Source organism: Drosophila busckii, chromosome 3R (assembly GCF_011750605.1).
Source record: "Drosophila busckii strain San Diego stock center, stock number 13000-0081.31 chromosome 3R, ASM1175060v1, whole genome shotgun sequence".
Lineage (NCBI taxonomy): Eukaryota > Metazoa > Arthropoda > Insecta > Diptera > Drosophilidae > Drosophila > Drosophila busckii.
The window spans coordinates 21,270,761-21,297,243 of record NC_046607.1 but is presented as its reverse complement, the minus strand read 5'-3'; the positions used below and the strand labels follow the sequence as shown (position 1 = coordinate 21,297,243).

The window sequence follows — 26,483 nt, the reverse complement described above, 5'->3', positions numbered from 1 at the left end:
AATCATTTGCATTTCAGTCGCTCTTGCATTGAAATCTGTTGCTTGGACTTGGCGCCTGTCGGGGATTTTTTTTTTTTAGCTGGCTGCGCTCAACTCACAGCGTTAATTCATTTCATTTGAATAATGTTGTTGTTGCTTTTGTAAAACGGCTAACGAAGCAGCAGCAGCAGCAGCTCCCAGCTCAGTCATTAATAGGGCGGGGAGTCTCTGACTGATTCGAACCGCTTTGGGGCGGTTACAACTCGCTTAGCGCCGGCTGGTCTGGTTGAATGTTTTGGAAGGTTGCTTGGCCGGCTTTGAGCTGGATGAGCTGCATGGCTGGCTGTCGTTGTAGTGTGACAATTGCAAAAAACTGTTTAGAATCAAATGTTTAATTGCACTAATTATATTAATTTAACATTTTTAGACAATAGCTACAAATATATCCGCAAATTTAGTCACTTAGTCAGTCCCAGCACGTGTTGGGAAACTCTGTGAGCTGCATTTATTTATTTTTATATATGTTACATTGAACTCTTGGCACATCTTTGGCCAAGAACGCTTTTGAAAACCAGTTTACAAGCTGCAGCTCTTTCGTAAAGGGGTCAACTTGACTGCCATAACGGTAAACAAAGGTCTTAGGCTGCGCTCTGAGTGGCCGCGTCGTATAAACAATTTATGACTATATGATAGCTGGCTAGCTGGTATCTGCAGTCGACTAAAGGACTCTTGACTCGGCGGCGCATGTTTGTTGCTTGCATAAGTGTAACTAATTAAATCTGGTGCAGACTGGGTCAACAGCAAGGCCATTGTTAGACTATTTATGGATTGGCTAGATAACGATTTATACAACAGTAATAGCTGCAAACTGATAGCACAGCGAGTAGTGTTGGCTATTCTATAAAATAAATGAGAGTCTTGAGAGCGCGAGCATTTTCTTTTGAAGGCTTTTCTTCGCACTCACTTCCGTTAACGCTCAATCGGCAGCAAAACTGCAAAATTGCAAACAAATTAATCAAGACATCAATCATCATTACAGGCCAAAGCGAAAACAATTTTCATTTAGCTTGTCAATCAGCCATAAATGTTTGGATTTACAAGCAGCGAAAGAGGGGGGTACACAAATCTATAAATATGCAAATAGTTCTACAACGAATATTTACACTGAACAAATGTACATTGCTGACAAATTAAGTTATTAAATAGTTGTGCATATGTTTCGTAAATATTTATTGATTTTTGGCATAAATAGTTGCACATTCAAAACATTTAAAATTCTTATTACATTTGTTAATTTCAGTTGCTCGTTTTAGTTAAATTTTTCATGTTTGTTTGTTTGATTCACATTTATGCTGTTAACTTTCACACTTAATATACATGTATGTGTATATAATATAGACATTTCAAGGTATTTGGTTTAAGATACATATTTTAAGATTCATATTTTAGTTAAGCTTGCAGTATTTTAAGCTACTGTCTGTAGTTTATAAGTAATCGGTTTTAATTGTCTGCGTTCCGCATAGAACCGACGTTTTTGTTTTAAGTGTTTACTTCTTTATGATAGCCCCGACTTGGGGTATATCTATATTTATTTAATGTGGCAGAAAATCGGAGCGTTTCTTGTTGTGGCCCTTTCGAGTTTATACCCTATATAACAATGGGTGGGTTTTGTGTAAATGAGTTGCGATGAGTTCATATTTCATATACTTAACAACGAGTGGGAGTAGCTATATCGGTTAGAGTTTAGTTAGGTCAAAACAATTGGGAAACATTCTTAGCTGTTAGGTTCAAGCAAAGCGTTTAAATTAAACAGTTAGTTAACAACATTGAAAGCAGACGCGAATGTTTCGCAGACGTTTTGAACAAATGTCTATCAAAATCTATGGCCAACTACACAAACTTAACTCTGCAATAAAATAAATGCAATTCATATAACTTTACATATACAAATATATAGATATATATATATATATTATAAATACAACTAGACTCTGTTTGAGTTCCTGGCGCCAATTCGCATCCAGTGCCAAATATTCATTCATCATGTACAAATTCAGGTAATGAGCAATGGAATGGTTTATAATATTATAACTATGATATCTTTGGATATCGTTGTTCTGTGCCCAAGGCATAAATGTTAACTTAAACGACCAAGTGCGAAACATCGCTAGTGTAGCCGGGCGAGTAGCGCGGCGGCAATGCGTTCTGTGCTGGACGCGGCTTCACCATCAGCTCATGCGGCTTGCGTATGCGCAGCACCTCGGCTGCATCTCCGGGCCAGGCGCGCTCCGGTCCCAGGCGCTGTCCCAAGCGTGGAAAGCGCCGCTTATCGACAGCCAAACTAATCGTACCCGGCGTATGGCTTGCCATCAAACCCACGTTATACTGTCGCTGCATGGCCAAAGAGGCGCGTATGGTCTTTCGTTTCTGCAAGCAAGTCAAGCATTTGTTGATGCTCATAACTGGGTTTGTACTAGGACTTACCTCTATAGTGCCACGCCACTTGTCGGCCGCATGCCTGGCAATGTCCAGACGCTTTTGCTTTTTCACCTGATGCTTTTTATAGATCACCTCTATGATAATCAGACCCACGCCGCCAGCAATGCCCACGCCCACCAATATGAACACGCCTGCCATATTCTTGAGCCCCAGCGTATTGGGTGTTTTCTCAAACAGCTCGCAGTTCTGTTGCACACTGCCATGGAAGATCCATTGTTTATCCAGCTTCTCCATGAAACCACCTGCAAAGCAATTTGTTTAAATCTATGGCAATCATATTAGATTAATTCTACTCACTTTCATGAAACTCGAGTATTGCCAGCGTTACTGCATCCGTCCAAGGTGAGCCCTTCTGCAGTCCAATGCCATAGCCACTGCGTCCAAAGAGCTCACCAGCTGTGACCAGCTCACAGTCCTTGGAGGCCTCGTACTCCAGACGCGATGAGTCCCATATAAAAGCCATCAGCTTGCTGCAAATATTATGCAGACATTAGTACAAAATAAACGCAATAGTTTAAAACGTAACAACAAATGCAAGAGTATAGAAAAGAGTTACACTTTAAGGGAAGATTACGTAAATACGGGGACTATGACATAACTACGGCTACTGGAAAGTTAAACAGCGAGACAGAGAAATAGAGAGTTTAAATAATTGTACTGAGTGAAGTGGAGAGAGAGAGAGAGAGAGTGAGGAGTAGTTGGCTGTTGCTGGTTAGTTGGATCATGCGATTGAGCCTAAAGCCTATAGAGAGCGAGCTGCATGTACCCCTTCTTCACATCCTGTATGGCCTGCTCGGCAGTCACATAGTTGTTGGACTCCATGGTGCGATACATGTTCGATAGCTCCACCTGCCGTCTGAAGTACATGTCCACCGATGAGCCCTTGACAGTGGCGCAAGTCAAGTTCTCCATTGTGTTGCGCAGACGTGCATCGTTGATGCCGCTTAGCTTGGTCTTCGGACGCTCCAGCACAAGGAACGCAGCCAAGTTGGCAGTGTATGAGGCAACGATGATCATAGCAAAGCCAGCCCAGACCATGCCCAGCACGCGAGCCGAGAAGCTGCGTGGCGTGCCCTCGCCAATGCCGCTGTTGAGCAACACGCCCCAAGCGAACCACACGGCCGAGCTAAGATTCAGCGCCTTCTCCTCGTTGCTGTCCGAGTGCGACAGCTTGAAGCGTCCAAACGGTGAGAATCTAAGTGTTAGAGAATGGAATAATATTTAGTGCTAAAAGTGCAACAAGTGCGAAACAAATGAAACCTTGGCTAGGGGATCGCTGCTTTTCAACCGCCGAATGCAACGAGTTGGGTGAGTTGGGAATATTTGAATTTATGTTTGGGAATTTACGTACCTGTCCAGCAGATAGAGCACGAGCGCCACAACATGAACAGACACCATTACCAAGATCCATAGCGTGTTACTAAATGGCTGCAAGAAAGACACAAGAGTACTCGATCGTGACGGTTTCTTCTCGAGTATTGTAATGCCTTGGTATTTGAATGGTTTCGAGAATTCAATGTACTCGGCACGCTCCGGATTGATGGTTAGTGGTGCAACGATCATGCTAAAAGCGAAAGATTAGAATTAGTAAAGCACAGTTAGAGTTGCAGAAAGTTCTTCAACTTGAGGACTTTGCAAGCTTACTCGGCGCGTTCATTGACAAGCTCGCCAATGAGACCAGTCCACTCCTTGCGCAGCGTCATCGCCCCACTGCTATTGCGCAAAATATAGTGTCCGAACTGCCCATCGGGAGAGAGCGCCAAGTCGTAGGTGAAGTTAATGCGCTTGGACAGCTCGATGAGCAGATCAATGCAATAGCCACGGCAACAGAATTCGTTAGCTGCAGTGCAAGATGCAAAGTTAATCTAGCAATGCTTAAAAATTTAATTGCAACTGACCAGTAGCATCGCTAGCATTGAACAGCGGGCAGGGACGTTCGTCTGGCTCGCAGCGAAACTCGTCATCGCCCATGCGACGCACATAGACAAAAGGCTTCTCCTCTATGGTTAGCACTTTGAGATGCGTTGGTATCATTATACCCTCCGGCTTGCGCTTCTGCTTGCCGCCCCAGATAATCTCGCTGTCATTAATGCGCATACGCATCTTGGCACGCAGCTGTAACTGAGACCATGTTTAAAGTGCTCCAATACTCAAAGGTGTTACTTACGCTATCGTAGCTAAACTTGCCCACCACATGCTGCTTTTGATTTTCACGTATATTGATAACATCGTAGGCGGCGTAAATGCGATCGCCATTATCATCAAATGCCACCTGACCCGTCTCCCCCGTAATGTTTCTAGTCTTGAGATACTGAAACAGTCGCTTGCCTGCAACAAATTGTGGCATTAATATTGTAAGCAGCGTCTCTCCAGCACACACACACACACAAACCTGATTCCCAGTTGACGGCAGAGTCACCGCAGTCCTTGGGTGGCTCGGCAATGGTCTCATTTGAAATCATCTCCTTAATAGCCGAGGCCAGCACATATACACTGTCCTACAAGACACAACATCATGCATAATTAAGCTGTGCCCCAGCGGCTCCCCTGGGCTGGTATTGTGGTTTACTTACTCTAATGTGTCCCTTGTCGCTGTGGGCATGCTCCAGCTGCAATCCAAGCACGCCGGCTGGCGTATTGCTCGCATGCAGCGCCTGCTCCGTCACAATCCACACATGACCTTCGCCCGTCATATTAAATTCAGCAGCATTGCGGAATATCACTTGAGCGTCCTCGGCGCTGCGGGTTAAACAAAATGTTTAGCGCTCAACGGTTTATTCAAATGGAAATGCAAATACAAATGCGACGATTAATCATTCCAAATAATTTAGTGCTCACCTGGCGTACATGAGATACACTCTGGACTGTGCCGTCTTCATGTCAATGAGATGCTCGGTGAAGCTTTCCAGCTTGGGCTCAAACTCGACTATCATTTCGACAGTGGCACGCACGTCGACATCATCGTAGTAGGTCTGTGAGGTGGTCTGGAAACGACCCAAAATGGCGCGTCCATCTGTATCGGAGCTGTGAATTATGATTACCTATCGATGGGGCAATGAGCATGCCATAAGTTAAGAGCTCGCAAGCTGAGAGGGTGGCTGGCTGCTTACCTTGGTGTATAGAAAGTGACTGAGCAGCTCGAGCCAAACGTCCGCCTGATGGTAATAGGGGGGCACAGTGCGCAGAAAGGAGACATGTATATTTTTGTCCGAGAAGGCTGCGTCTCGCGAGGATATGCCAATGACGGGAATTGAATAAAAGCCGCTCGTATAGCTTACAGCAGCCGGCGACAAATCACCGAGGGTTTGCTCATGCGAAACGACAACGGCGTAGACCTGAAAAACGCCACGCCAAGCGTCAATTCAATGGAAATGAGTAATGCGAAATGTACGCGCAAAGGGAGATGAGGAGGAGGAGGCTGAGGCAATCGTCAGACAAGCGGAAGTGTAAATCGAATTGGACGTCGCGTCAGCAGGCGTCACCAGGAGCTGGTAATTGACTGCCGAATATATATGTGGGATGTGGTGCCATTTGCAGGCAACTGACTTGACACTGATTTGTTCTCCTGGGCGTATAATGAAAGGTTAAAAATGGCCACATCCTGCTCTCGATGTTAGCATGATAAATGACAATGGCACATTGCGCGAACGTAATTCCAACTGCGAAGAGCTGTGAATTCAGTTCTTATGTTGTGATAAATGAGTCCCCCCCGCCAATACTTTTGTTGCAAACTTTATGAACTGTGGCTAAACTTGGTTTTATGAGCTTTGCCAACTGCTTGCAATAAAGCTTCTAAAGTGAAAGTAAACGAAAACATAAATATCATCGCAATAAAGCTTGTTCGGCATTACTCAAAACATTTACTGCGCAAGCCTTAAAAGACGGTTATTCATAATACATAACTAAATCCCAGATGCTGCCAATAAGTCCGTAGGCAGCCAGCACCAACGTGTGTGTATTGGTGAATTACCGCTTGTCATTGACTCATTTCCGAATAATTTCCTTTTGAATTATTGAAATGCAGAGCAACGGCTGAGCACGAGGCCCATGCCCATGCCCACGCCACAGGATGTGGCAGCTATAATTGCATTTGAACTGTCTCCTTCAACAGTTGCAGCTTCTTTGCTGCTCTTGTGTTTACTTACCCGTTTTTCAATAAGCTTGTTGCAGACATTGAATACCGTCTTAATTGGATTCTTGTCCATGCGTATGGTTTTATTATAGTAGGTGACTTTGCGTGGCACATATTGTTGATTAAAGTTGAGCGTCTGCAATCGAGTTAGAGTAATTGATGTACAATTAAAATAATGTTCATACTTATGCTATTGCTTACCGATATTATTGTGTGAAAATGCTCCTCGCTGTCGAAATTGCTCAATACACCGCCTATATTGTATGTGGAGGGATTATCCGAAGCTGTGTGCCTTTGTGCGTTTACAACAATAGCAGCCGCCGCACACAAAAGCAACTGATAAACAAATGCAGCAGCCATATTGCTGCGGGCTGCCATTTACATACAATAGACTTTGGGGAAATGTAGCTGTGTGCAATGATTCCTGTGCCTTTTTGTGCATCGACTACTACGCCTTGGGCATTTTCTGCAATAAAAAAAAACGTTGTAAAACGTTTCGCTTTGAAAATTAAAATTCAAATATTTGCCGCCACTTGATCGTGAGCACGATAGGCCGATTAACCGGTTAACCGCTAAGTACACACAAAACTTTCGCCCGCTTTGGAGCGCTGGCTCTCAAACTGTGATCCAACGATAAGAAAATTGCGATCATATGTTTTTGACACTTGTTAGACTTAGACGCGTTTCACGCTTTCGCGTAAAAAATAATATTTAATATTACGGGTACATAAATAGTGTATATTCGCTTATAAATATTGCTAAAGTGCGTGGCTTAATATAATAAATACATTATTATAATAATAATTATGAAAATCTGCTTGGAAATATGTGCAAATTGTAATTGAAAATTGACCATTGTTTGCTGCTTTTGTTTGTTTTTCATTTTGTGTTCGTTGCTATTTAAATAGCATATATTCGCCTCTAAATATTACTAAAGTGTGTGATTTAACATAACGATTGCATAGCAATAATAATAATTGTGTAAAAGCGCATGGAAATATGTGAAAATTGTATTTGAAAATTGACAATTGTTTGCCCGTTTTGTTTGTTTTTTCTTTTGTTTTGTGTTCGCTGCCGCGTTGCCGCCAGCAGTGTCTCAAAAGCTAGCCCAGCGGGTCGAGTGGGGCGTGGGGGCGACGGAATTGTTAACACGGAATTGTTGGCGCGTGTGTTTTTTGTTTTTGTCGCTGGCTCTGCTCAAACATTGCTATTGCTATTGTTATTGTTATTATTGTACAGCCTTTGCCGTACTTTGCTTTTGCTTTGCGCTTTTTGTGGTTAAGTGCGCGCACTCAAGGTGAAAAATATATTGAGTTCTTTCAAGCGCCTCTTCGAGTGTCTTCGAGTCTGTCTATGAGTGTGCGGCCATAAAATTTAATTTGCAATTTAATTTGATTTCGGTATACGGGCAGTGCCGATAAACATTGCTGGCCAATGATTTAAGCAAATGCAAAATAGAAAACAAATGATTAGGCGTAACGTAAATCTCAGTGTGGCGTTAAAATAATTATAATCATTTGGATTATCAGCGGACAAGCAATTACTGTTATTGTAAGTACTAAATGCCAATTTGCAACGCTTCACATAAATATACTTATATATACATACTGTGTATACATATGAAAAACTCGTTCCACCTGTTGACTACGCTCAGCTGGACGCCTCGCATGGCTTGCAGTGTGTTTGGGGCTTGGGCACGGCTAAGTGGCTTTCATAAGGGTCTAGTGCACTTGTAACTGGGTCAAAAGGCAAGTCTTTTGATAAGCGTACAATGGCAGCACAAGTAATTGCTTAAAACAAGTTTGCTTTCACGTTGAATAATTGAAGAAAACACACACACACACACAAGAGCCACACACACACACACTCACAAATAAACACGCACACAGCTGATGAAAAAATAAAAGGAAAATCAACTCGTTCACTGCCTATTCAGAATCAATTACAAACACATCAACAACAAAGCGACGATGCTCGCTCTCCCACTCCCGCTGTAAAACCAAACCAAAGAGGGCGCCAGCTGTAGGCAGACGAGACGAGACGCGTGCTTAATTAAGCGCTAGCGCCGCATTCTTGCCAAGCTGCTAGACGGAGATAGCAGACACTGAAGTGAGTGAGTGAGTGAGCTTTCGCATACGATTCAATGGGCTGTTGCACTCACTGCAAAGCTTGCAGTTGTTGTTCATGTGCAATGACGAGGCAACAGGGTGAAGGGCGGTGGGTAGAGGTGTGCATGTGTGCTGTTGGGTTCAGCAGATACCGACGCCGCCGGCAAAGCCCATTGCATTTAGCATTTTTTTTATTCCACTTTGTTTTTTGCGTGCACCCACAGAGACACACACACACACACACACACGTGTTCGCAGCATTTTCAAGCGCGTTGCGAGCTGCCGATGACGACTCAATTAAACTTTCAACAAAAATCAATGACTGAGCTATCGAGAGTACTTTGAGTTATGCATTAAATGCAAACACACACACACACACCCATACACGTACATATTATATGTATGTACATAATTTGCAGCTTAATTGAGTGAAAGCGAATAATTCTTTTAGCAACTTTGCAGTCTGCTGCACTTGAATATATTCATTTAGTATAAAAGCATATAAAATATTAAGGCTAACGTTTAATAAAAAGAGCAATCAGCTGCTTAAGCATATGTGAGCTAAGCTCAGCTTAAATTATGAGCTATAAAGATTGCAAATAGTTTAAGTTAAATGCTCAGCAGCTTGCTTAAGCTACTGCTAGTTAATTTTCTATAGCCTGCTTCTAGGCACTCTGTTGTTGAGCATATCCTTTCGCCTTGAAAGCTGCACGAATTTCTTATTAATAGGCTATAAATAGTTGATTAGCTGTCGCCAACTGAACTGAACATAGGTATTGTGCAAGACCAAGACCTCGCCTCGCCTCGACATAACAACAGGCTTACATATTGCCCTCTCTCTCGCACACTATAGCTGCTGCTCACTCATTAACGCTATGCGCTGTTCGTTTGTTGTTTATGTGGCGCTTTTGTCATGACGGATTCGCAGCAGCGAACGTGCCATGGCTTACATTTCGTTTAATTGGTATTTTTGTTATTGTTGTCGTCGTCGTCGTCGTTGTGAGCGGGTCTCTGATTGAAACTGACTGTGACGGACATCGCGTCTCGTCGGCGGCTTTTGTGTAATGCGAACAGACAGTTGCAAAATAACAAATGCAGCATCTAAATATGTGTGTTCATATGTATTTACCATATATTTAATCTGTTCAACATGTGCGCGCATCAAATGATTGATGAGGATGCGACTCAATTAAAACGATGGTTACTCAATTTTAATTCTGGCTGACTCAATGGACACAGGTGCAGTTTGGTATTGAACAATTTTGCAGTTCAATTTATTTGACTTGAGTGTGGAGAATAACTAATTTATATACATATCAATGCTTGCTACGGCAGCTGCGGATGCAATCAGAGTGCCAGGATATCCTTGAGCCCTAACACAAACAGGATGTGCTGCACAACAATTTCGTCGTCCTTTTACAGTGTAATTGAATTTGCCAAAATAAACGACAATTGTTTTATGTGCTATAAGGGGATTGCCTGCCTGCCGCACGCCCATCCCATGTGCCCCTTTAAATTGTTGCACACACAAAAGCTTCAATCAAAGAGTGCCCCAAAAAGGACTTTGCTATACTACAATATTTTATTTAGCTGTAGCTATAGCTATGTGCTCCTGTTACTTTAACCTTTTATCCCTTTATTGTGCGCTGTCTTAGCCCCGAAAGCTGCCTAAGCCAATAACTAAGCAGAGGACAAGCAACAACAACAACAACAAGCAGCAAGCATTTTCTAAAGTGTTCAAGACTTGACTTGAATTTCCCAAAAACTGATTGTGTGTGTCCGTCTTTTGTGCGTTGAACAATACATTTTAGTTTTAGCCAGAGAGAGAGAGAGTTTCATAGTTTGCGCAGCAAGTTTCAAATTCTATATGTATGCGTACTTAGCCTTCATCAATGTCTAATGTCTGTTTGAGTTACTGCCAAATAATTGTTAAGCAAATAAAACGCGAGCGAGATTTGCACAATTTATGCAAATTTTTAATAGTACAAAACACACATATTGACGAGCAGAGTATTTGAGTGTTGAGTGTTTGAGATGCTTTCCCGTGAGGGCATAGGCGCATTTTTCACACACGAACTGTTAAACATATGTGTACACATTTTCCTTTTTACCAGCGCCTAACGTTGCGCTTCATTGAGTTGAGAGCAAACCTTTAAGCCAGTTATTGGGCCTTGTTTAGTGCCCAGCTGCTTTCAAGCGTTGCCGATTCGCTGCTTGTTTGCCAATTGCCAATAAGTGTTTTATGCATAGATTGGCCAAATTTAGTTCAGAGCACATGAATCAATATATAAATTATAAAGCCAGCGCAAATTATGAGGACGCCAATAACGACGCTAAATACAACACACTGGGCTGTCCTGCTTGAGTCCATAGTGTGTGTTTTGCTGCGAGGCCACGCCTTTCATTTATATACATACATATACATATATATATATATGTGTGTGTGTGTGTGTGTTTATATTAGATTTTTATCATTTTGCAATACGCGTTTATCGCTTTGCTTTGTTGCCAAATATCTGTGCATTAAATTAAATTAGCTCTATAGTATATACACTTTATTTTAAATACGTATCTCGCTCTCTGTGTGTGTGTGTGCGCCTTAAGTTATGCAAACACTTTTATGTGTGTCTGTGTGCCACTCCTACGGGATGCTTTTGCTTTCTCTATTTTCTTTAGCTGCCGCGCACACAGACAAATACACACACACACACGCGCGTATATACACACACACACACACACAGTTACAGCGCTCAGCGCTTGGGAACTTTTTATCGTTTTTGGCCACAGTGTTTGGTCTTGCTTTGGCTGCTTTCAACTTTTTACTGCAAATTTGGGCATGAATGAATTGTTTTATAATTTCTTCAATTTTGCTGTTGTCGTATTTATTTTGTCTGTATGATTTTTAACAAGTTTGTAAAAGCACAAGTTTTTCATTTCAACAGCAATCTGAGTGAACGGTCAACAATCGCGCAAATTTCTCATACGCACCGTGGCACATTCGTCGCTGTGTCGCTGTCTCTGCCCCTTGCAACGAACGCGGCCTGCCTTAAGCACCACTGATGCTGTAAGGAGTTTGCTCTAGGATTTCGACGACTGTGCGCTTTGCGCGTTGCTTAACTACTGAATGTCCCTTTCGTTGGCGAGACACAAAACTTTTACCCGCCTGTGCTTTGCCTCAAAGCTTTTGCAGCAGCGAGCTTTATGCCATGTAAGCTTGTAAGCTTGACAAAAGCTAAGCTGCGCCTGCGCTGCGCTCATGTAAACAAATCGTTTGATTTCCCAATTCGTTTCATGTTTTTGTTTTTGCACGCATTACGTTTTGTTGTTTTGTTTGTTTCGAGCTCTCAGCTGTTCCATTTCAATTTCCATCGCATGTGCGTTCAGCCAACCACTTGTTGTTATTGTGTGCGTGTGTGTGTGTGAAATGTTTGCTGCTAATGCGCGCTAGAATTGATTGGTTTTTAATTTGCATTTGTCTAATTAGTTTAGCACATTGACAGCCCGATAATGAGCGCAGCTAAGTAGCTAAAAACAAAGCGATAAATAGTGAACAATTAACATAGTTTGACAATTCTTCAAATTATCAAAATAAAAAAATTTACTTTAACAATTTAAAGCCTTGCATTGCTGCCTCATGCTGCGTCCTTGAGTTAAATGCTCTTTAGTTTTCCATTAGCATTGCGCTAAACTTTTCTGCTACTCAAGCAACAGGCAAGAGAGCGCGAGTGCCACTCAAGCAAAGCTGCAGCAACAACAGACTTGAGTTTAATTGTCAGAGACACGACCCTGACCCGTTAATGGCAATTGCATTGTCGTTGCCAGCCCAGGCGGATGTCTTTTGTCGCCGCCGTGTTAGCAGTGAAATCAAATAAGCTGAGCTCAGCTCAACTTAACTCATCGCAGCTCAGCTCAAGCGTGTGCAAGCAAGTCAAAGGCGTATCCACTATAAACTTGGCATTGATGCGTGCAGGCAACGCAGAGCGGAAGCGACACATGAATGAAAGCAAAAGCAAAAGTTGGGCGTGCAAATTGAAAAAACTAAAACTGTAGCAAAGAAAGCACTCAAAGCAGCGAAAGCTGCACGACCCACTGCCTTAGTTCTGGGAGCGAGAGCTTGCCTGAGCTTTTGCCCACGGATGGGCGCTTGAGCTTTTCCAGCATTTTCATTTGAGCGCTGGCCGTCGGCAGTCGAGCATTGAGACCAAACCGCTGAGTGCTGAGTGTTTGGCATAAATTAATCACAAGCATTGGTAAATTCTTTAAACGCGCCAATAATTTATACTAAATTGAGCTAAAAAATCTATAACAAAAAATTCTATAGTGCTTTGCGTTTTGTTTACGTGTGAAAAATTGTGTGAAAACTTGTGAAAATTGTGTGTAAGTGGCGCTGCTCTTGTTCTTTTTGGGGCCAGAGCATGAAAATGTACACCTGGCCAGCTTCCGTACCAGAAGCAGAAAAAAAACCAATGAAAAAAAAAAAAAAATAGGCTAAAAATCTAAATAGACGCTTGATAATTACTCCATGTGCATATGTGTGTGTGTTTATCTAATCATGTGTGTGTGTGTGTGGGAAGTTGTTTGATTATTATGATTGCGCACGGAATTCAATTGAATTGCCTGTTAATTAAATTTATGCAATTTTAAATAAATTTTTAATTTAATTGTCTAACAGCTGTGAGCGTTCAAAATTAATTTATACAAATCACAAACGCAAACTTTTCAGACAAGTGAATGTGTGTGGCTTGATTTAAAAACATAATTCCATTTATGTATCCTGTCTCCCCTAAGGGTTATCCTTGTGTGCTACGTGTGAGTGACATGCAAACTTTTTGAGTGTACGGATTCTATTAAATTCCTTTTAAGCCAAGTTGTCTGTCAGTCTTATAAATAAAAAATTTCAATTTCCTTTCGCTTTCGGTGTAGGCAGCTGCTTGGCAAGGGATTTATGTTAATTGGCCGCAAGCATAATTGGCTGCCATTTAATATGCTCAACATGAAAGGCGCTGTCAAGCTCAATCGAGCTCTATGCCAATTGATAGTTAAGCTCTCGATAGCTCATTAATATGTCAGTCGTGTGCTGCGTTGTGTTATGAACACAATCAACAGTTAGAATGTGAGCAGCAGCTTGAAGAAATTCCACAGAAATTAGCCTTATGACCTTAAATCACTGCAAGCTGTTCAAGTTTTAGGAGAAAGTCATGACAACTGTAGCAACAAATGTGTGTACACTTGATTTATATTTTTTGAGTGGGCGTACACACGAACAAAAGCGAAAACAACAATGCAGCCATTATCTATAGACAATGGTGACAAATCATGAAAAGCATAAAATGTAGAACATAAAAAATTAAGTATACGTAGCTACGTAGCACTGTGGGCTAAGCGAGCAGCTTTTCGCGTATTAATTTAGCAAATAATAAATTTAATTGTTAAAGAAATTAATGCAATTGAAAATATAAAATATTAAGTATACGTAGCGTATGCACTTTGGGGCTAAACGAGCAGCTTTTCGCACATTAATTTAATATTTACTAAATGTAAATCGATAAAATAAATTTAATTGTTAAATAAGTTAGTACAATTGAAAACATAAAATATTAAGCATACGTAGTTTATGCACTGTGGGCTAAGCGAGCAGCTTTTCCCTCATTAATTTGATGTAAATCGAAATAATAAATTTAATTGATGCATAACCTAATGCAATTGTTTCCCATGACCATGTGTCTGTTACATTTATTTCCATATTTTATACATTACATTGCATTAGTTGAAACAAAATTGTTACGCCGCCCACATGCTCTAGGTCAATGACTGTGAAAGCAATTGATAAATTATATAGATAAGCCGCGATAACTGAGTAATTATATAATAGCATATAATTAAAGCAAAGCGCAAGCGCTTAGTATGTGTATGAAACATAAATTTTGTGTAAATAAAGAGTTCATAATATGTTATTTTATCTCTGCAGGACATACGCGCACTTAAACGAGGACAGCGACAAATCTGTGGCAATTAACTCGCGTAACCGGCTGCAAACAAAACAATTGCAATAAGCCAGGCGCCGCGGGAATTATCACACACACACACACAGAGAGAGAGAGAGAGAGAAAGTCACATATACACATTGTGCAATTGTTGAGGCCCACATAGACTTCAAACCATGGGCGACAATATAATTGGCTCGGCGAGCTTCCTTCACTTGGGCGACATTGTTTCGCTTTATGCGGAGGGCAGCGTTTGCGGCTTCTTGAGCACACTCGGGTAAGTGTCACACACACACACACACATACATACGCCTAAGTAGTACTTGTTAGGATCTTTGAAAGCTCTGCAACTGTTGCGTTGGAACTCGAGTTCTCTGCTCAGTTGCACGCTTTGCTGAGTGTCTGAGTGTTGTTAGTTAACACTTAATTTACTTATTTACAGCCTGGTGGATGATCGTACGGTTGTGTGCCCGGAGGCTGGCGACCTAACATGTCCGCCCAAGAAGTTTCGAGGTGAGTCGCATTTATAGCAAGCACAATTATAAGCTTAACTCTTTGCTCTTGCCCACAGATTGTCTCATCAAGATATGTCCCATGAATCGTTATTCTGCACAAAAACAATTCTGGAAAGCAGCCAAGCAATCCGCCAGCTCCAATACAGACCCCAATCTGCTCAAGCGTCTGCATGTAAGTTACAGTTGCTCACTTGAGTTGCTTTACTCATTTATTTGTTGTTGCAGCATGCGGCAGAGATCGAGAAGAAACAGAACGAAACGGAGAACAAAAAGCTGCTGGGCACGTCCATACAATACGGACGTGCAGTTGTGCAGCTGCTCCACTTGAAGTCCAACAAATATCTGACGGTGAACAAGCGACTGCCCTCGCTGCTGGAGAAGAATGCCATGCGTGTGTATCTGGATGCCAATGGCAATGAGGGCTCCTGGTTTTATATCAAGCCCTTCTATAAGCTGCGCTCAGTGGGCGACTATGTGGTGGTGGGCGACAAGGTCATACTCAGTCCGGTGAATGCGGATCAGCAGAATTTGCATGTGGCTGCCAACTATGAGCTGCCCGACAATCCGGGCTGCAAGGAAGTCAACGTGCTCAACTCATCCACATCGTGGAAAATCTCGCTCTTCATGGAGCACAAAGAGAATCAGGATTTGATACTTAAGGGCGGCGATGTGGTGCGTCTGTTTCATGCCGAGCAGGAAAAGTTTCTCACCATGGACGAGTACAAGAAGCAATATCACGTTTTTCTGCGCACCACTGGACGCACTAGCGCCACGGCCGCCACCAGCAGCAAGGCGCTGTGGGAGATTGAAGTGGTGCAGCATGATTCGTGTAGAGGTGGTGCTGGTGACTGGAACTCACTCTATCGCTTCAAGCATCTGGCCACGGGACACTATTTGGCTGCCGAGCTGGAGTGCGATGTAGCCGAGCACTCTGCCTCATTGGCCGCACATGAATCGCTGCTGGGCGACTGCAGCAAGGACTCGGGCATTGGCGCCACTATGAATTCCACTATGAATGGTAAATAAAACTGTAAATCAATCGACTGAGATACGATTTGTATTGAAATTCAATGAATGTATTCAAAAATTTCTAAATTTAAGCTAAATAATATTGCAAAATGATTTAAATTTCTATTGTATTGCAGGTGAAAAGTCCAGGAGCAAGCAGTACCGCTTGGTGTCCGTGCCGCACTCGGCGGACATTGCTTCGGTATTTGTGCTGGATGCCACGACGATGGCGCGTCCGGATAGTTTGGTGCCGCAATCGAGTTATGTGCGTCTGCAGCATATTTGCTCCAACACTTGGGTGCATGCCACATCGATACCCATTGATGCGGATGACGACAAGCCTGTCATGTCCAAGGTGTGCTGCTCGCCCATTAAGGAGGACAAGGAGGCATTTGCGCTCATACCTGTGTCGCCAGTGGAAGTGCGTGATTTGGACTTTGCCAACGATGCGTGCAAGGTGCTGGCTACGGTCACCAGCAAGCTGGACAATGGCAGCATATCGATTAATGAGCGACGCGCGCTCATATCGCTGCTGCAGGACATTGTCTACTTCATAGCGGGCATGGAGAACGAGCAGAACAAGACCAAGGCGCTGGAGTTTACCATAAAGAATCCCATACGCGATCGCCAGAAGCTGCTGCGTGAGCAGTATATCCTTAAACAGCTGTTCAAGATACTGCAAGGACCTTTTCAGGAACACAACGCTGGCGATGGTCCCTTTCTGCGGCTGGATGAGCTAAGCGATCCCAAGAATGCGCCATATAAAAACATTTTTAGGCTTTGCTATCGCATACTGCGGCTTTCTCAACAGGATTATCGCAAGAATCAGGAATACATTGCCAAGCATTTTGGTTTGATGCAAAAGCAAATTGGCTATGACATCCTGGCGGAGGATACGATCACCGCACTGCTGCACAACAATCGCAAACTGCTGGAGAAGCACATTACAGCGGCAGAGATTGAAACGTTTGTGGGTTTAGTGCGCAAGAATATGCACAACTGGGACTCACGCTTCTTGGACTATCTTTCCGATTTGTGCGTGTCCAATCGCAAAGCTATTGCTGTTACCCAGGAGCTCATCTGCAAGAGCGTGCTGAGCGACAAGAATGCGGACATACTAATCGATACACAAATCAAGGCGCTGCGTGGTGGCGCCGCCGTGCGCTGCTACAAAGGCGCCTCCGAGGATGTGTGCCTAGCCACGCTAACTGAAGTGGCTGGCGATGATGAGGATGTGCAGTCCAGCTCCACCACCACCACCTGGGACAGCGGCAGTCACAGCGATGAAGACACTTTAGCCATGGGCGAGAAATACGAAATTCATTTGCAGTGGAAGGGACAACCTGTAAGTCCGGCGAGTCCAGCTGCATTTTGCTATTTACTAATGTTTGCTTTTAGTCCTCACGCTCCATGGCGGATTTGGCCAATTGTGTAGCCGATGGCTGCGAGCAGGAAGCGGCTATACTGAACTACTATCGCCATCAGCTGAATTTGTTCTCGAACATGTGCCTCAATCGCCAGTATCTGGCGCTGAATATACTTTCGCCACATTTGGATATTGATTTGATATTAAAGTGAGTGCTAAACTTATATAAAGTCAACAATTATTTATACTTTTAAATACTGCAGATGCATGTCGGATGAAACGATGCCCTATGAGCTGCGCGCATCCTTTTGTCGTCTTATGCTGCATTTGCATGTGGATCGCGATCCACAGGAGCCAGTTACGCCTGTGAAGTACGCACGTCTCTGGAGCGAAATACCCTCGAAAATGTCCATTATGGAGTAAGCTAAGCTACTAAGCTAAGTGCAGTTTCCAATCTAATCTGTTCGCTTTGCAGCTACGACGGCAAGAACCAGCAGCCGGATCAGAATAAACAGGCATGTCGCGCCAAGTTCAACACAACGATTGCCTTTGTGGAGAACTATTTGTGCAATGTGGCCACCAAGGTGTGGCTGTTCACCGATCAGGAGCAGAACAAGTTAACATTCGAGGTGAATGATCAAAGCCTTAAACTTGTTCGTTTAATCATTTATTTTGTTATAGGTGGTTAAGCTGGCTAGAGATTTGATATACTTTGGCTTCTATAGCTTCAGTGATTTGTTGCGTTTAACCAAAACGCTGCTCTCCATACTTGACTGCGTCTCGGAGAGCTCAACTGGCGCTGGCGGCTTCGTCAACACGGACATGGACTGTGAGTAGTGCAATTTTGTAGTTTTAAGTTTATGTTTAAGCTCTTTGCTCCACTCTCCACACAAGCTGTCGAAGAGGAGACCAACAATAGCGGTAAGCCCACAATATGCACACTGCTCAACCAAACTAATGCTGTCATCTTTCTTTCCGCACAGCTGAAGGCGGCGTGCTGCGCTCCATTGGCGACATGAGCACTGTTATGACCTCGCTGGCTTTGGGCTCAGTGGGTCAGGCTATGGCAGCGCCTTCGATTGCGCTGCAGCAGCGCAAGTCGGTATCACAGCTAATGAAGGAATATCCGCTGGTTATGGACACCAAGCTTAAGATTATAGAAATACTGCAGTTCATACTGGACGTGCGATTGGACTACAGAATCAGCTGCCTGCTGTCCATATTCAAGCGCGAGTTCGACGAATCCGACATCATGACACAGAGTCAAGGCAGCAGCAGCGCCACAGTCAGCGAGGAGCAGCAACAAGCATTGCAGCCAACTACACCGGGCACGGAATCGGAGCAAATTGCTGCTGCAGAGGCGGCCATGGCTGCTGCAGCAGCTGCAGCTTCAGCAGCAGCGGCACGACAGAAGAACATTGATCTGGAATCGATTGGCGTGCAGGCCGAGGGCATTTTCGATTGCGAGCGCAGTGATGCAGCTAATCTGGATCTAGATGGACAGGGTGGACGCACATTTCTGCGTGTGCTGCTGCATTTGATAATGCACGACTATGCGCCGCTGGTGTCAGGTGCGCTGCACTTGCTCTTCCGACACTTTAGTCAGCGCCAGGAGGTGCTGCAGGCTTTTCGTCAGGTGACTGTCTTGCGATTGCTGCACATACCGAAGACCCTTGCAAGACTCTTAATATTAAACTTAGTAACTTGTTATAAGTTTAGTTAGTGCAAAGACTTTATTATTGTACAGTCTTTGTTTAGTTTTGTAGTTGGAATTGTAGATTACTAGTTCGTTAGTCCTTTGGAGTCTTGCAAGGGCATTGGGAGTGTGTTGAGTATATTAGAGCGTTGCTTTCTAATTTCTAAATCTGAATCTCTCAATCTCTCTTGTGTTTGCATGCCTCGCTCTCTCTCTCGCTCTCGCTCTTACTCTCGATCTAACTCAACTAACGCTGACTTGCTCGAGACTAAACTAATCTCTAACTGCATCTTACATCTCACAACTTATACTAACCAAATTTTGCTTTGCACATTTAACACACATGACACACACACACACACGCAAACACACATACAATGAAATTAACTCTAAAGTGGACTTGTAATGCATATCGCACTGAAAGATATTTTGATTTTGTATGTATAATTTCTTAGAGTCGTAGCGCCTGCTGCTCTATTGCTGTACTCCAAACTAAACTTTCGTTTGTAGGTGCAACTGCTCGTCTCGGACAGCGACGTGGAGTCGTACAAGCAGATCAAGTCTGATCTGGACATACTGCGTCAGAGTGTGGAGAAGTCGGAGCTTTGGGTGTACAAGGCCAAGGCCACAGACGAGCTGGGCGGCACTGATGCTGGCGCCGCTGGCGACAATGTGGAGTACGATGCTGCGCTGTCGCCAGAGCAGCGCAGCGAGTATCAAAAGGTCAAGGAGATACTCATACGCATGAACAAATTCTGCGTCACAACAGGTAGGGAGGGGTTTTTATATAAAAGTGTAAACTTATGTAAATTCCTGTCACTATGTAGGGCCCGTGGTGCGGCCGCGCAAGCACGAGCAGCGGCTGCTGCGCAACGTGGGCGTGCATACGGTGGTGCTGGATCTGCTGCAGAATCCGTACGATGAGAAGGACGATGTGCTGATGAAGGAGCTGATGTGTCTGGCGCACGAGTTTCTGCAGAACTTTTGTCTGGGCAATCAGCAGAACCAAGTGCTGCTGCATAATCATCTCGATTTATTCCTAAATCCAGGCGTAAGTGCAGCCAAACTTGCATAGCATGCACTACTAACTAAGCGTATTTTAGATACTGGAGGCCAAAACAGTGTGCGCCATATTCAAGGACAATCTGGCGCTGTGCAATGAGGTGACCGATAAAGTGGTGCAGCACTTTGTGCACTGCATCGAGATTCATGGCAGGCATGTGGCCTATTTGCAGTTTCTGCAAACCATCGTCAAGGCGGAGAATCAGTTTATACGCAAATGCCAGGACATGGTCATGCAGGAGCTCATCAATGCTGGCGAGGATGTGCTGGTGTTCTACAATGACAAGACCTCGTTTCATCATTTCGTGCAAATGATGCAGCAGCAGCAGCTGCAGCAGCGTCGCCAGCAGCTGCCGGACGACAGTCCGCTCAAGTATCATGTGGAGCTGGTCAAGCTGCTCGCCTGCTGCACCATGGGCAAGAACGTGTACACGGAGATCAAGTGCAATAATCTGCTGTCGCTGGACGACATTGTGACCATCATTTGTCATCCGCTGTGTCTGCCTGAAGTGAAAGAGGCCTATGTGGATTTTCTCAATCATTGCTACATCGACACCGAGGTGGAGATGAAGGAGATCTATGCCTCTGGCCACATGTGGAGCTTGTTTGAGAAAAGCTTTCTGGTCGACTTGAATCAATTGATTGCCAACAGCTCGGCCAGCGGCAACAAGACGCTGCTCAACTATGTGCTCAATGGTTTGACCAATCTGCTCAGCAGCTTCTTCTCCAGCCCCTTCTCCGACCAGAGCACCATTGTGCAGTCGCGTCAGCTCATCTTCGTGCAGCTGCTCCAAGCGGCCTATCGCCTCACCCAATGCAAGTGGCTCTCGCTGGCGGATCGCTTCAATGTGGAGAACTGCATACGCACGCTCACCGAGTCCGCCAAGATGCGCAGCATTGTGGTGCCGCTGGAGCTGGAGCAGCAGGTGGCCAACATGTCCAGCAAGACGGCCATGCTGACGCGCCAGACCACCAAGTGGCTGCTCGCCTCCAAGCAGCCCAAGTACGAGACGCAGCAGTCGGCCAGCCTAATGCGCTGGGATCGCTCCATCATCGAGGGACTGCAGGATATAGTGTCGCTGCTGGAGGATCAGCTGAAGCCAGTGGTGGAGGCAGAGCTTTCCCTGCTGGTCGACATACTCTATCGCTCCGAGCTGCTCTTCCCGGCGGGCACAGATTCGCGCAAGCGCTGCGAGAGCGGCGGCTTCATACGCAAACTCATCAAGCACACCGAGAAGCTGCTGGAGGAGAAGGAGGAGCGCATGTGCGTCAAGGTGCTGCGCACGCTGCGCGAGATGATGGCCATTGATGTGAACTATGGTGAGAAGGGCGATGCACTGCGCCAGACGCTGCTGCTGCGCTACTTTCAGTGCAAGGGCGCGCCCAAGCTGGAGGAGGAGCTGCCGGCGCAGTCGGCGGTGAACAAAGCCAGAGCCACAGCTGCTGCTGCGGCGGCCGCTTTGGATCCCGCCAAGCAGCTGCATTTGGTGACACATGGACCTGGCGCCAAGTACTTGGCGCGCGCGGGCAAAACGCTGCACGAAATGCAAAACCATTTGGATCGCGAAGGTGCCTCCGATTTGGTAGTGGAGCTGGTCATCAAGTCTGTGCATTCGCCCAACATCTTTGTGGAGGCTGTGGAGCTGGGCATAGCGCTGCTCGAGGGCGGCAATCCCATTATACAGAAGGGCATGTTCCAGAAGTTCCTTAGCGATGACCTCAATCAAGCGTTCTTCAAGGTGTTCTTCGAGAAGATGAAGGATGCGCAGCAGGAGATCAAGTCCACGGTGTCGGTCAACACCACCGACATAGCAGCCAAAGCGCATGAGCACAAGCAGGATGCCAACCTGGAGCTGGACAAGATCTCACGCAAGCATGGCCTCAAAAGCAACGGCGTTGTTATTACCGATGAACTGAAGCGCGAGCTGCACAATGCGGGATTGGCCACAGCTAGAGCCTATGGCAATGCGCGGAACATACATTCGGGTGAGGAGAGCTCGGCGATTAGCGTGAACAGCCCGTTGGAGGACATTCTGGCCGAGAAGCTGGAGAAGCATCGCGACAGCAAGGAGCAGCGCAATCAGCTGTCCAACAAGGTGCTCGTCATGCAGCCCATTCTACGCTTCCTGCAGCTGCTCTGCGAGAATCACAATCCGGATTTGCAGAATCTGCTGCGCAATCAAAACAACAAGACGAACAATAATCTTGTCTCGGAGACGCTCATGTTTTTGGACTGCATTTGCGGCTCCACCACTGGCGGACTGGGTCTGCTTGGACTCTACATCAATGAGCACAATGTGGCGCTGATCAATCAAACGCTGGAAACACTCACCGAGTACTGCCAGGGTCCGTGCCATGAGAACCAAAACTGCATAGCCACACACGAGTCCAACGGCTTGGACATCATTACAGCCTTAATACTAAACAATATCAATCCGCTGGGCGAGAATCGCATGGATCTGGTGCTGGAGCTGAAGAACAATGCCTCCAAGCTGCTGCTGGCCATTATGGAGAGTCGCGGCGACAGCGAAAATGCCGAGCGCATACTCTACAACATGAATCCCAAGCAGCTGGTCGAGGTGGCCTGCAAGGCGTATCACCAGGAAGAGCTAATCGACGAGCAGGACGATGCGGATGAGCCTAGCGCAGCGGCCGACGATGATGACGCCACTGTCAGTCCACGCGAAGTGGGCCACAATATCTATATACTCTGTCATCAGCTGGCGCAACATAACAAAGAGCTCGCGGCGCTGCTCAAGGCATCCGAGGATCCCCAATCCGCGAGCTTCGATGCCAAGACTAGCCAAGCGCTCATGTACTACGCCACGCATACGGCGCAAATCGAAGTAAGTAACATTTAAATAATAATAAATAACAAACTAATGCTATTTGCTTTTAAAGATTGTGCGCAACGATCGCACGCTGGAGCAGATTGTGTTTCCCATACCCGAAATCTGTGAATACCTAACCACAGATACTAAAATCAAGATACTTAATACGGCGGAGCGCGATGATCAGGGCTCCAAGGTGGCGGACTTCTTCGACAAGGCCGAGGAGATGTTCAACGAGATGAAATGGCAAAAGAAACTGCGAAGTAATGTTGCTTATTGTTTTGTTAAGTTTATTGTTAATAACTTTGCTTGCAGGTCAGCCGCTGCTGTTCTGGATTAGCAGCTACATGTCGCTATGGAGCAATATACTCTTCAATTGCGTGGTGGTCATCAATATGATTGTGGCATTCTTTTATCCCTTTGACAACACTGTGCCAGGTAAGCTACCATTTAAAATGTATGTGCATTTGTTAATTATATTTCATTTTTAGAGCTGAGCCCGCATATTTCGCTGCTATTCTGGGCAATCTTAATATTCTCACTGGTCATTGTTATCACGCTGCCACGCGAGTCCGGCATACGCACATTAATCGGCTCCGTTATATTGCGCTTTATATTTCTGCTGGGTCCGGAGTCGACACTTTGTTTGCTGGGCGTGGTTACGGTTCGTAATTTAAACTGCATCTTATAGCGGCTACTTACTGTCTTGATCTCTTAGGTAACACTCAAGAGTGTGCATATTGTAAGCATTATGGGCAACAAGGGCACGCTGGAGAAGCATTTCCTTAAGATCATCACGGACGTTCAATTGCTCTATCATTGCATTTATATAGCGTTCTGCTTTTGTGGACTTATCTTTCATCCATTCTTCTACTCGCTGCTGGTAAGCTGCGTTATTTATTCAATAAACAAATTGTTTAACGCTTTAATGTTCCACAGCTCTTCGATGTGGTCTATCGCGAGGAGACGCTGGTCAATGTGATTCGTTCAGTTACGCGCAACGGTCGCTCCATTGTCTTGACCGCCGTGTTGGCCTTGATTTTGGTCTATCTCTTCTCCATCATTGGCTACATGTTCTTCAAGGATGATTTTCTGGTTTCGGTGGACTATGAGGAGCAGGAGACAACAACGCCCTTAACGCTTTCTGTGCCTGTGACGCCGGCAGATACTTGCAGCAAGCCAGATGAGTTTGGCGCCTGTCCGAGTGGCAGTGCTCAGCTAGCTGCGGATGTTGCTGCTGCTGGCGAGGCTAAGGAACGTTCTTGCGACTCGTTGGTCATGTGCATAGTGACAACATTGAATCAGGGTCTGCGCAATGGTGGCGGCATTGGTGACATACTCAGAGCACCATCCAGCAAGGTAATGTCTGGAATTCTAAGCTTAAGCTTAACTAATCAGCGCTCTTTTCATTTTGCAGGAGGGTTTGTTTGTGGCGCGTGTTATTTATGACCTGCTCTTCTTCTTCATTGTCATTATTATTGTGCTGAATCTGATTTTTGGTGTCATTATCGATACCTTTGCGGATCTCAGATCGGAAAAACAGCAGAAGGAGGCTATACTGAAGACCACCTGCTTTATCTGCTCGCTCAATCGTTCGGCTTTCGATAACAAGACCGTTAGCTTCGAGGAGCACATCAAGAGCGAGCACAATATGTGGCACTACTTGTACTTCATTGTGCTGGTCAAGGTCAAGGATCCCACAGAGTTCACCGGCCCCGAGAGCTATGTGTATGCCATGGTCAAGGCAGGCATCTTGGAATGGTTTCCACGCTTGCGCGCAATGTCATTGGCCGCTGTAGATGCGGATGGCGAACAAATCGAGCTGCGCAGCATGCAGGCACAATTACTGGACACGCAGCTGCTCATAAAGAATCTGTCGACGCAGTTGCATGAGCTCAAGGATCACATGACAGAGCAGCGCAAGCAGAAGCAGCGCCTGGGACTGCTCAATACGGCGGCACAAGCGCTGATGCCGTTTCAATAAGGCAGCATAGCGCATAGGCAAGGATACTTGGCATAGCATAATGCATAAGTCAGTTGAGTTTTAAAAGAAAACATTCCCCTGGGTAGAGCAATTAATATATGTCGTTAACTTCTGGCATTTGAATTTGTATTGTAATCTGTTAAAATCTCAGTAGCATGGCCATGAACAATTCCAAAACGAAATCTTCAACTACTTTTATATAAACTTTTTATTATTTTTATTCAACTTAAAACATGTCTTAACATGAAGTATTAAATTCGAATTCCAAGAAACATTTGCCTTAAGCAAAACTCATGACTCGATCATTTCCAATATAGCAACAAATATATATTACTATGTACTATACCAATATATGCATTAGCATACCTATACAAATGTAACTCACTCAGAGAACTTTGGGCTGTTGAAATGTTAATCGGATTACGCATTATAAACTATATTCACAATTTACCATGTACTCGTTAGCGTCTATCTAGAAAACCCTTTTATACCACAATATACATACACTATATAGGCGCCAATTTTTCGCACAGCGATCTGAAGAATTGTATACATAACATAGTGCACTATTTTAAGTAAAATGCCAACAAATTATTTACACAATTTAAATCAACAACACTTAATTATTGTGATTATCGTTTTTGAATCGTTTCCAATTATACTCGATACGAGTTTTGTTAGTTAATTTCATTTTAAGCTAACATTTAATTAGCATAAAATCTGTTCTATATGTAAGCTAATATTAATAAATGCAGAAAAACAAAATAATAATGCAGTTTCAAATAAATTTGAGAAGAGATAAACGTAAAAGTCAAATCAAAAGTTAGTGCAATTGTGTTTTCGCCTCGATTTGTTACGTTATAAACCAAGTTAGTTAATAAAACTTATGCACATTTTAATTATGCTTGTTATGCAAACAAAACGTGGTATGAAACAGCCAACTGCAACAGATTTTCACTTAATTATAGCATCTCAAAGTTTGAAATCAAACATGACAGCAGCATTTGTTTTTTAGTCATACCTTTAATAATTATCATTCGATTTTGAAACTGATTACAGTTTTATGCTTGTATTGATATTTAAAACAAAGTTGCATCATTACATTTTCAATTCTACAACTTAATTTTTTAGCGATTTTGAGAAAAATTCAAAGAGTAACCATCATGAATTTTTTCAAAAAATCAATAATTTTAAAATTTCAAAATTTAAATGCAGTTTTGTTAAGATGCCTCTCACGAGTATAATAAGACATAATACTCTCAAATCGGACGATATATAGCTGAGTTATAGCCTTCTAAAGTTTGAGCAACGCAATCTTT

General features: G+C 44.2%; 2 protein-coding genes across 3 annotated transcripts; one reads left to right on the top strand and one right to left on the bottom strand.

Annotated features, from left to right (window-relative positions):
* Positions 1 to 1,974: 1,974 nt before the first annotated feature.
* Positions 1,975 to 11,824, bottom strand: LOC108603308 (glutamate [NMDA] receptor subunit 1). Its single transcript, XM_017991991.1, has 15 exons — positions 11,707 to 11,824; positions 6,812 to 7,076; positions 6,624 to 6,746; positions 5,589 to 5,813; positions 5,317 to 5,519; positions 5,052 to 5,217; positions 4,871 to 4,976; positions 4,646 to 4,806; positions 4,377 to 4,593; positions 4,123 to 4,318; positions 3,830 to 4,042; positions 3,245 to 3,673; positions 2,776 to 2,948; positions 2,464 to 2,720; positions 1,975 to 2,406 (listed from the first exon to the last, which is right to left on the bottom strand). Exons 2-15 carry the CDS (start codon positions 6,986 to 6,988, stop codon positions 2,122 to 2,124), a joined length of 2,931 nt encoding a protein of 976 aa, XP_017847480.1. The 5' UTR covers positions 6,989 to 7,076; positions 11,707 to 11,824; the 3' UTR covers positions 1,975 to 2,121.
* LOC108603307 (inositol 1,4,5-trisphosphate receptor) lies at positions 7,925 to 25,820 on the top strand. 2 transcript variants are annotated; one of them, XM_017991989.1, is made up of 21 exons: positions 7,925 to 8,161; positions 14,687 to 14,979; positions 15,145 to 15,215; positions 15,274 to 15,389; positions 15,443 to 16,235; positions 16,363 to 17,570; positions 17,624 to 17,799; positions 17,855 to 18,010; positions 18,067 to 18,220; positions 18,273 to 18,420; positions 18,486 to 18,512; positions 18,575 to 19,227; positions 19,798 to 20,056; positions 20,115 to 20,338; positions 20,391 to 23,195; positions 23,251 to 23,443; positions 23,496 to 23,618; positions 23,672 to 23,844; positions 23,899 to 24,063; positions 24,120 to 24,539; positions 24,598 to 25,820. In XM_017991989.1, the coding sequence occupies exons 2-21, from the start codon at positions 14,879 to 14,881 to the stop codon at positions 25,162 to 25,164; spliced, it is 8,532 nt and encodes a 2,843-aa protein (XP_017847478.1). In that variant the 5' UTR covers positions 7,925 to 8,161; positions 14,687 to 14,878; the 3' UTR covers positions 25,165 to 25,820. The 2 variants fall into 2 exon arrangements, with proteins under 2 accessions (XP_017847478.1, XP_017847479.1); XM_017991990.1 differs by lacking the exon at positions 18,486 to 18,512 and having other exon boundaries at positions 7,926 to 8,161.
* Positions 25,821 to 26,483: the final 663 nt, after the last annotated feature.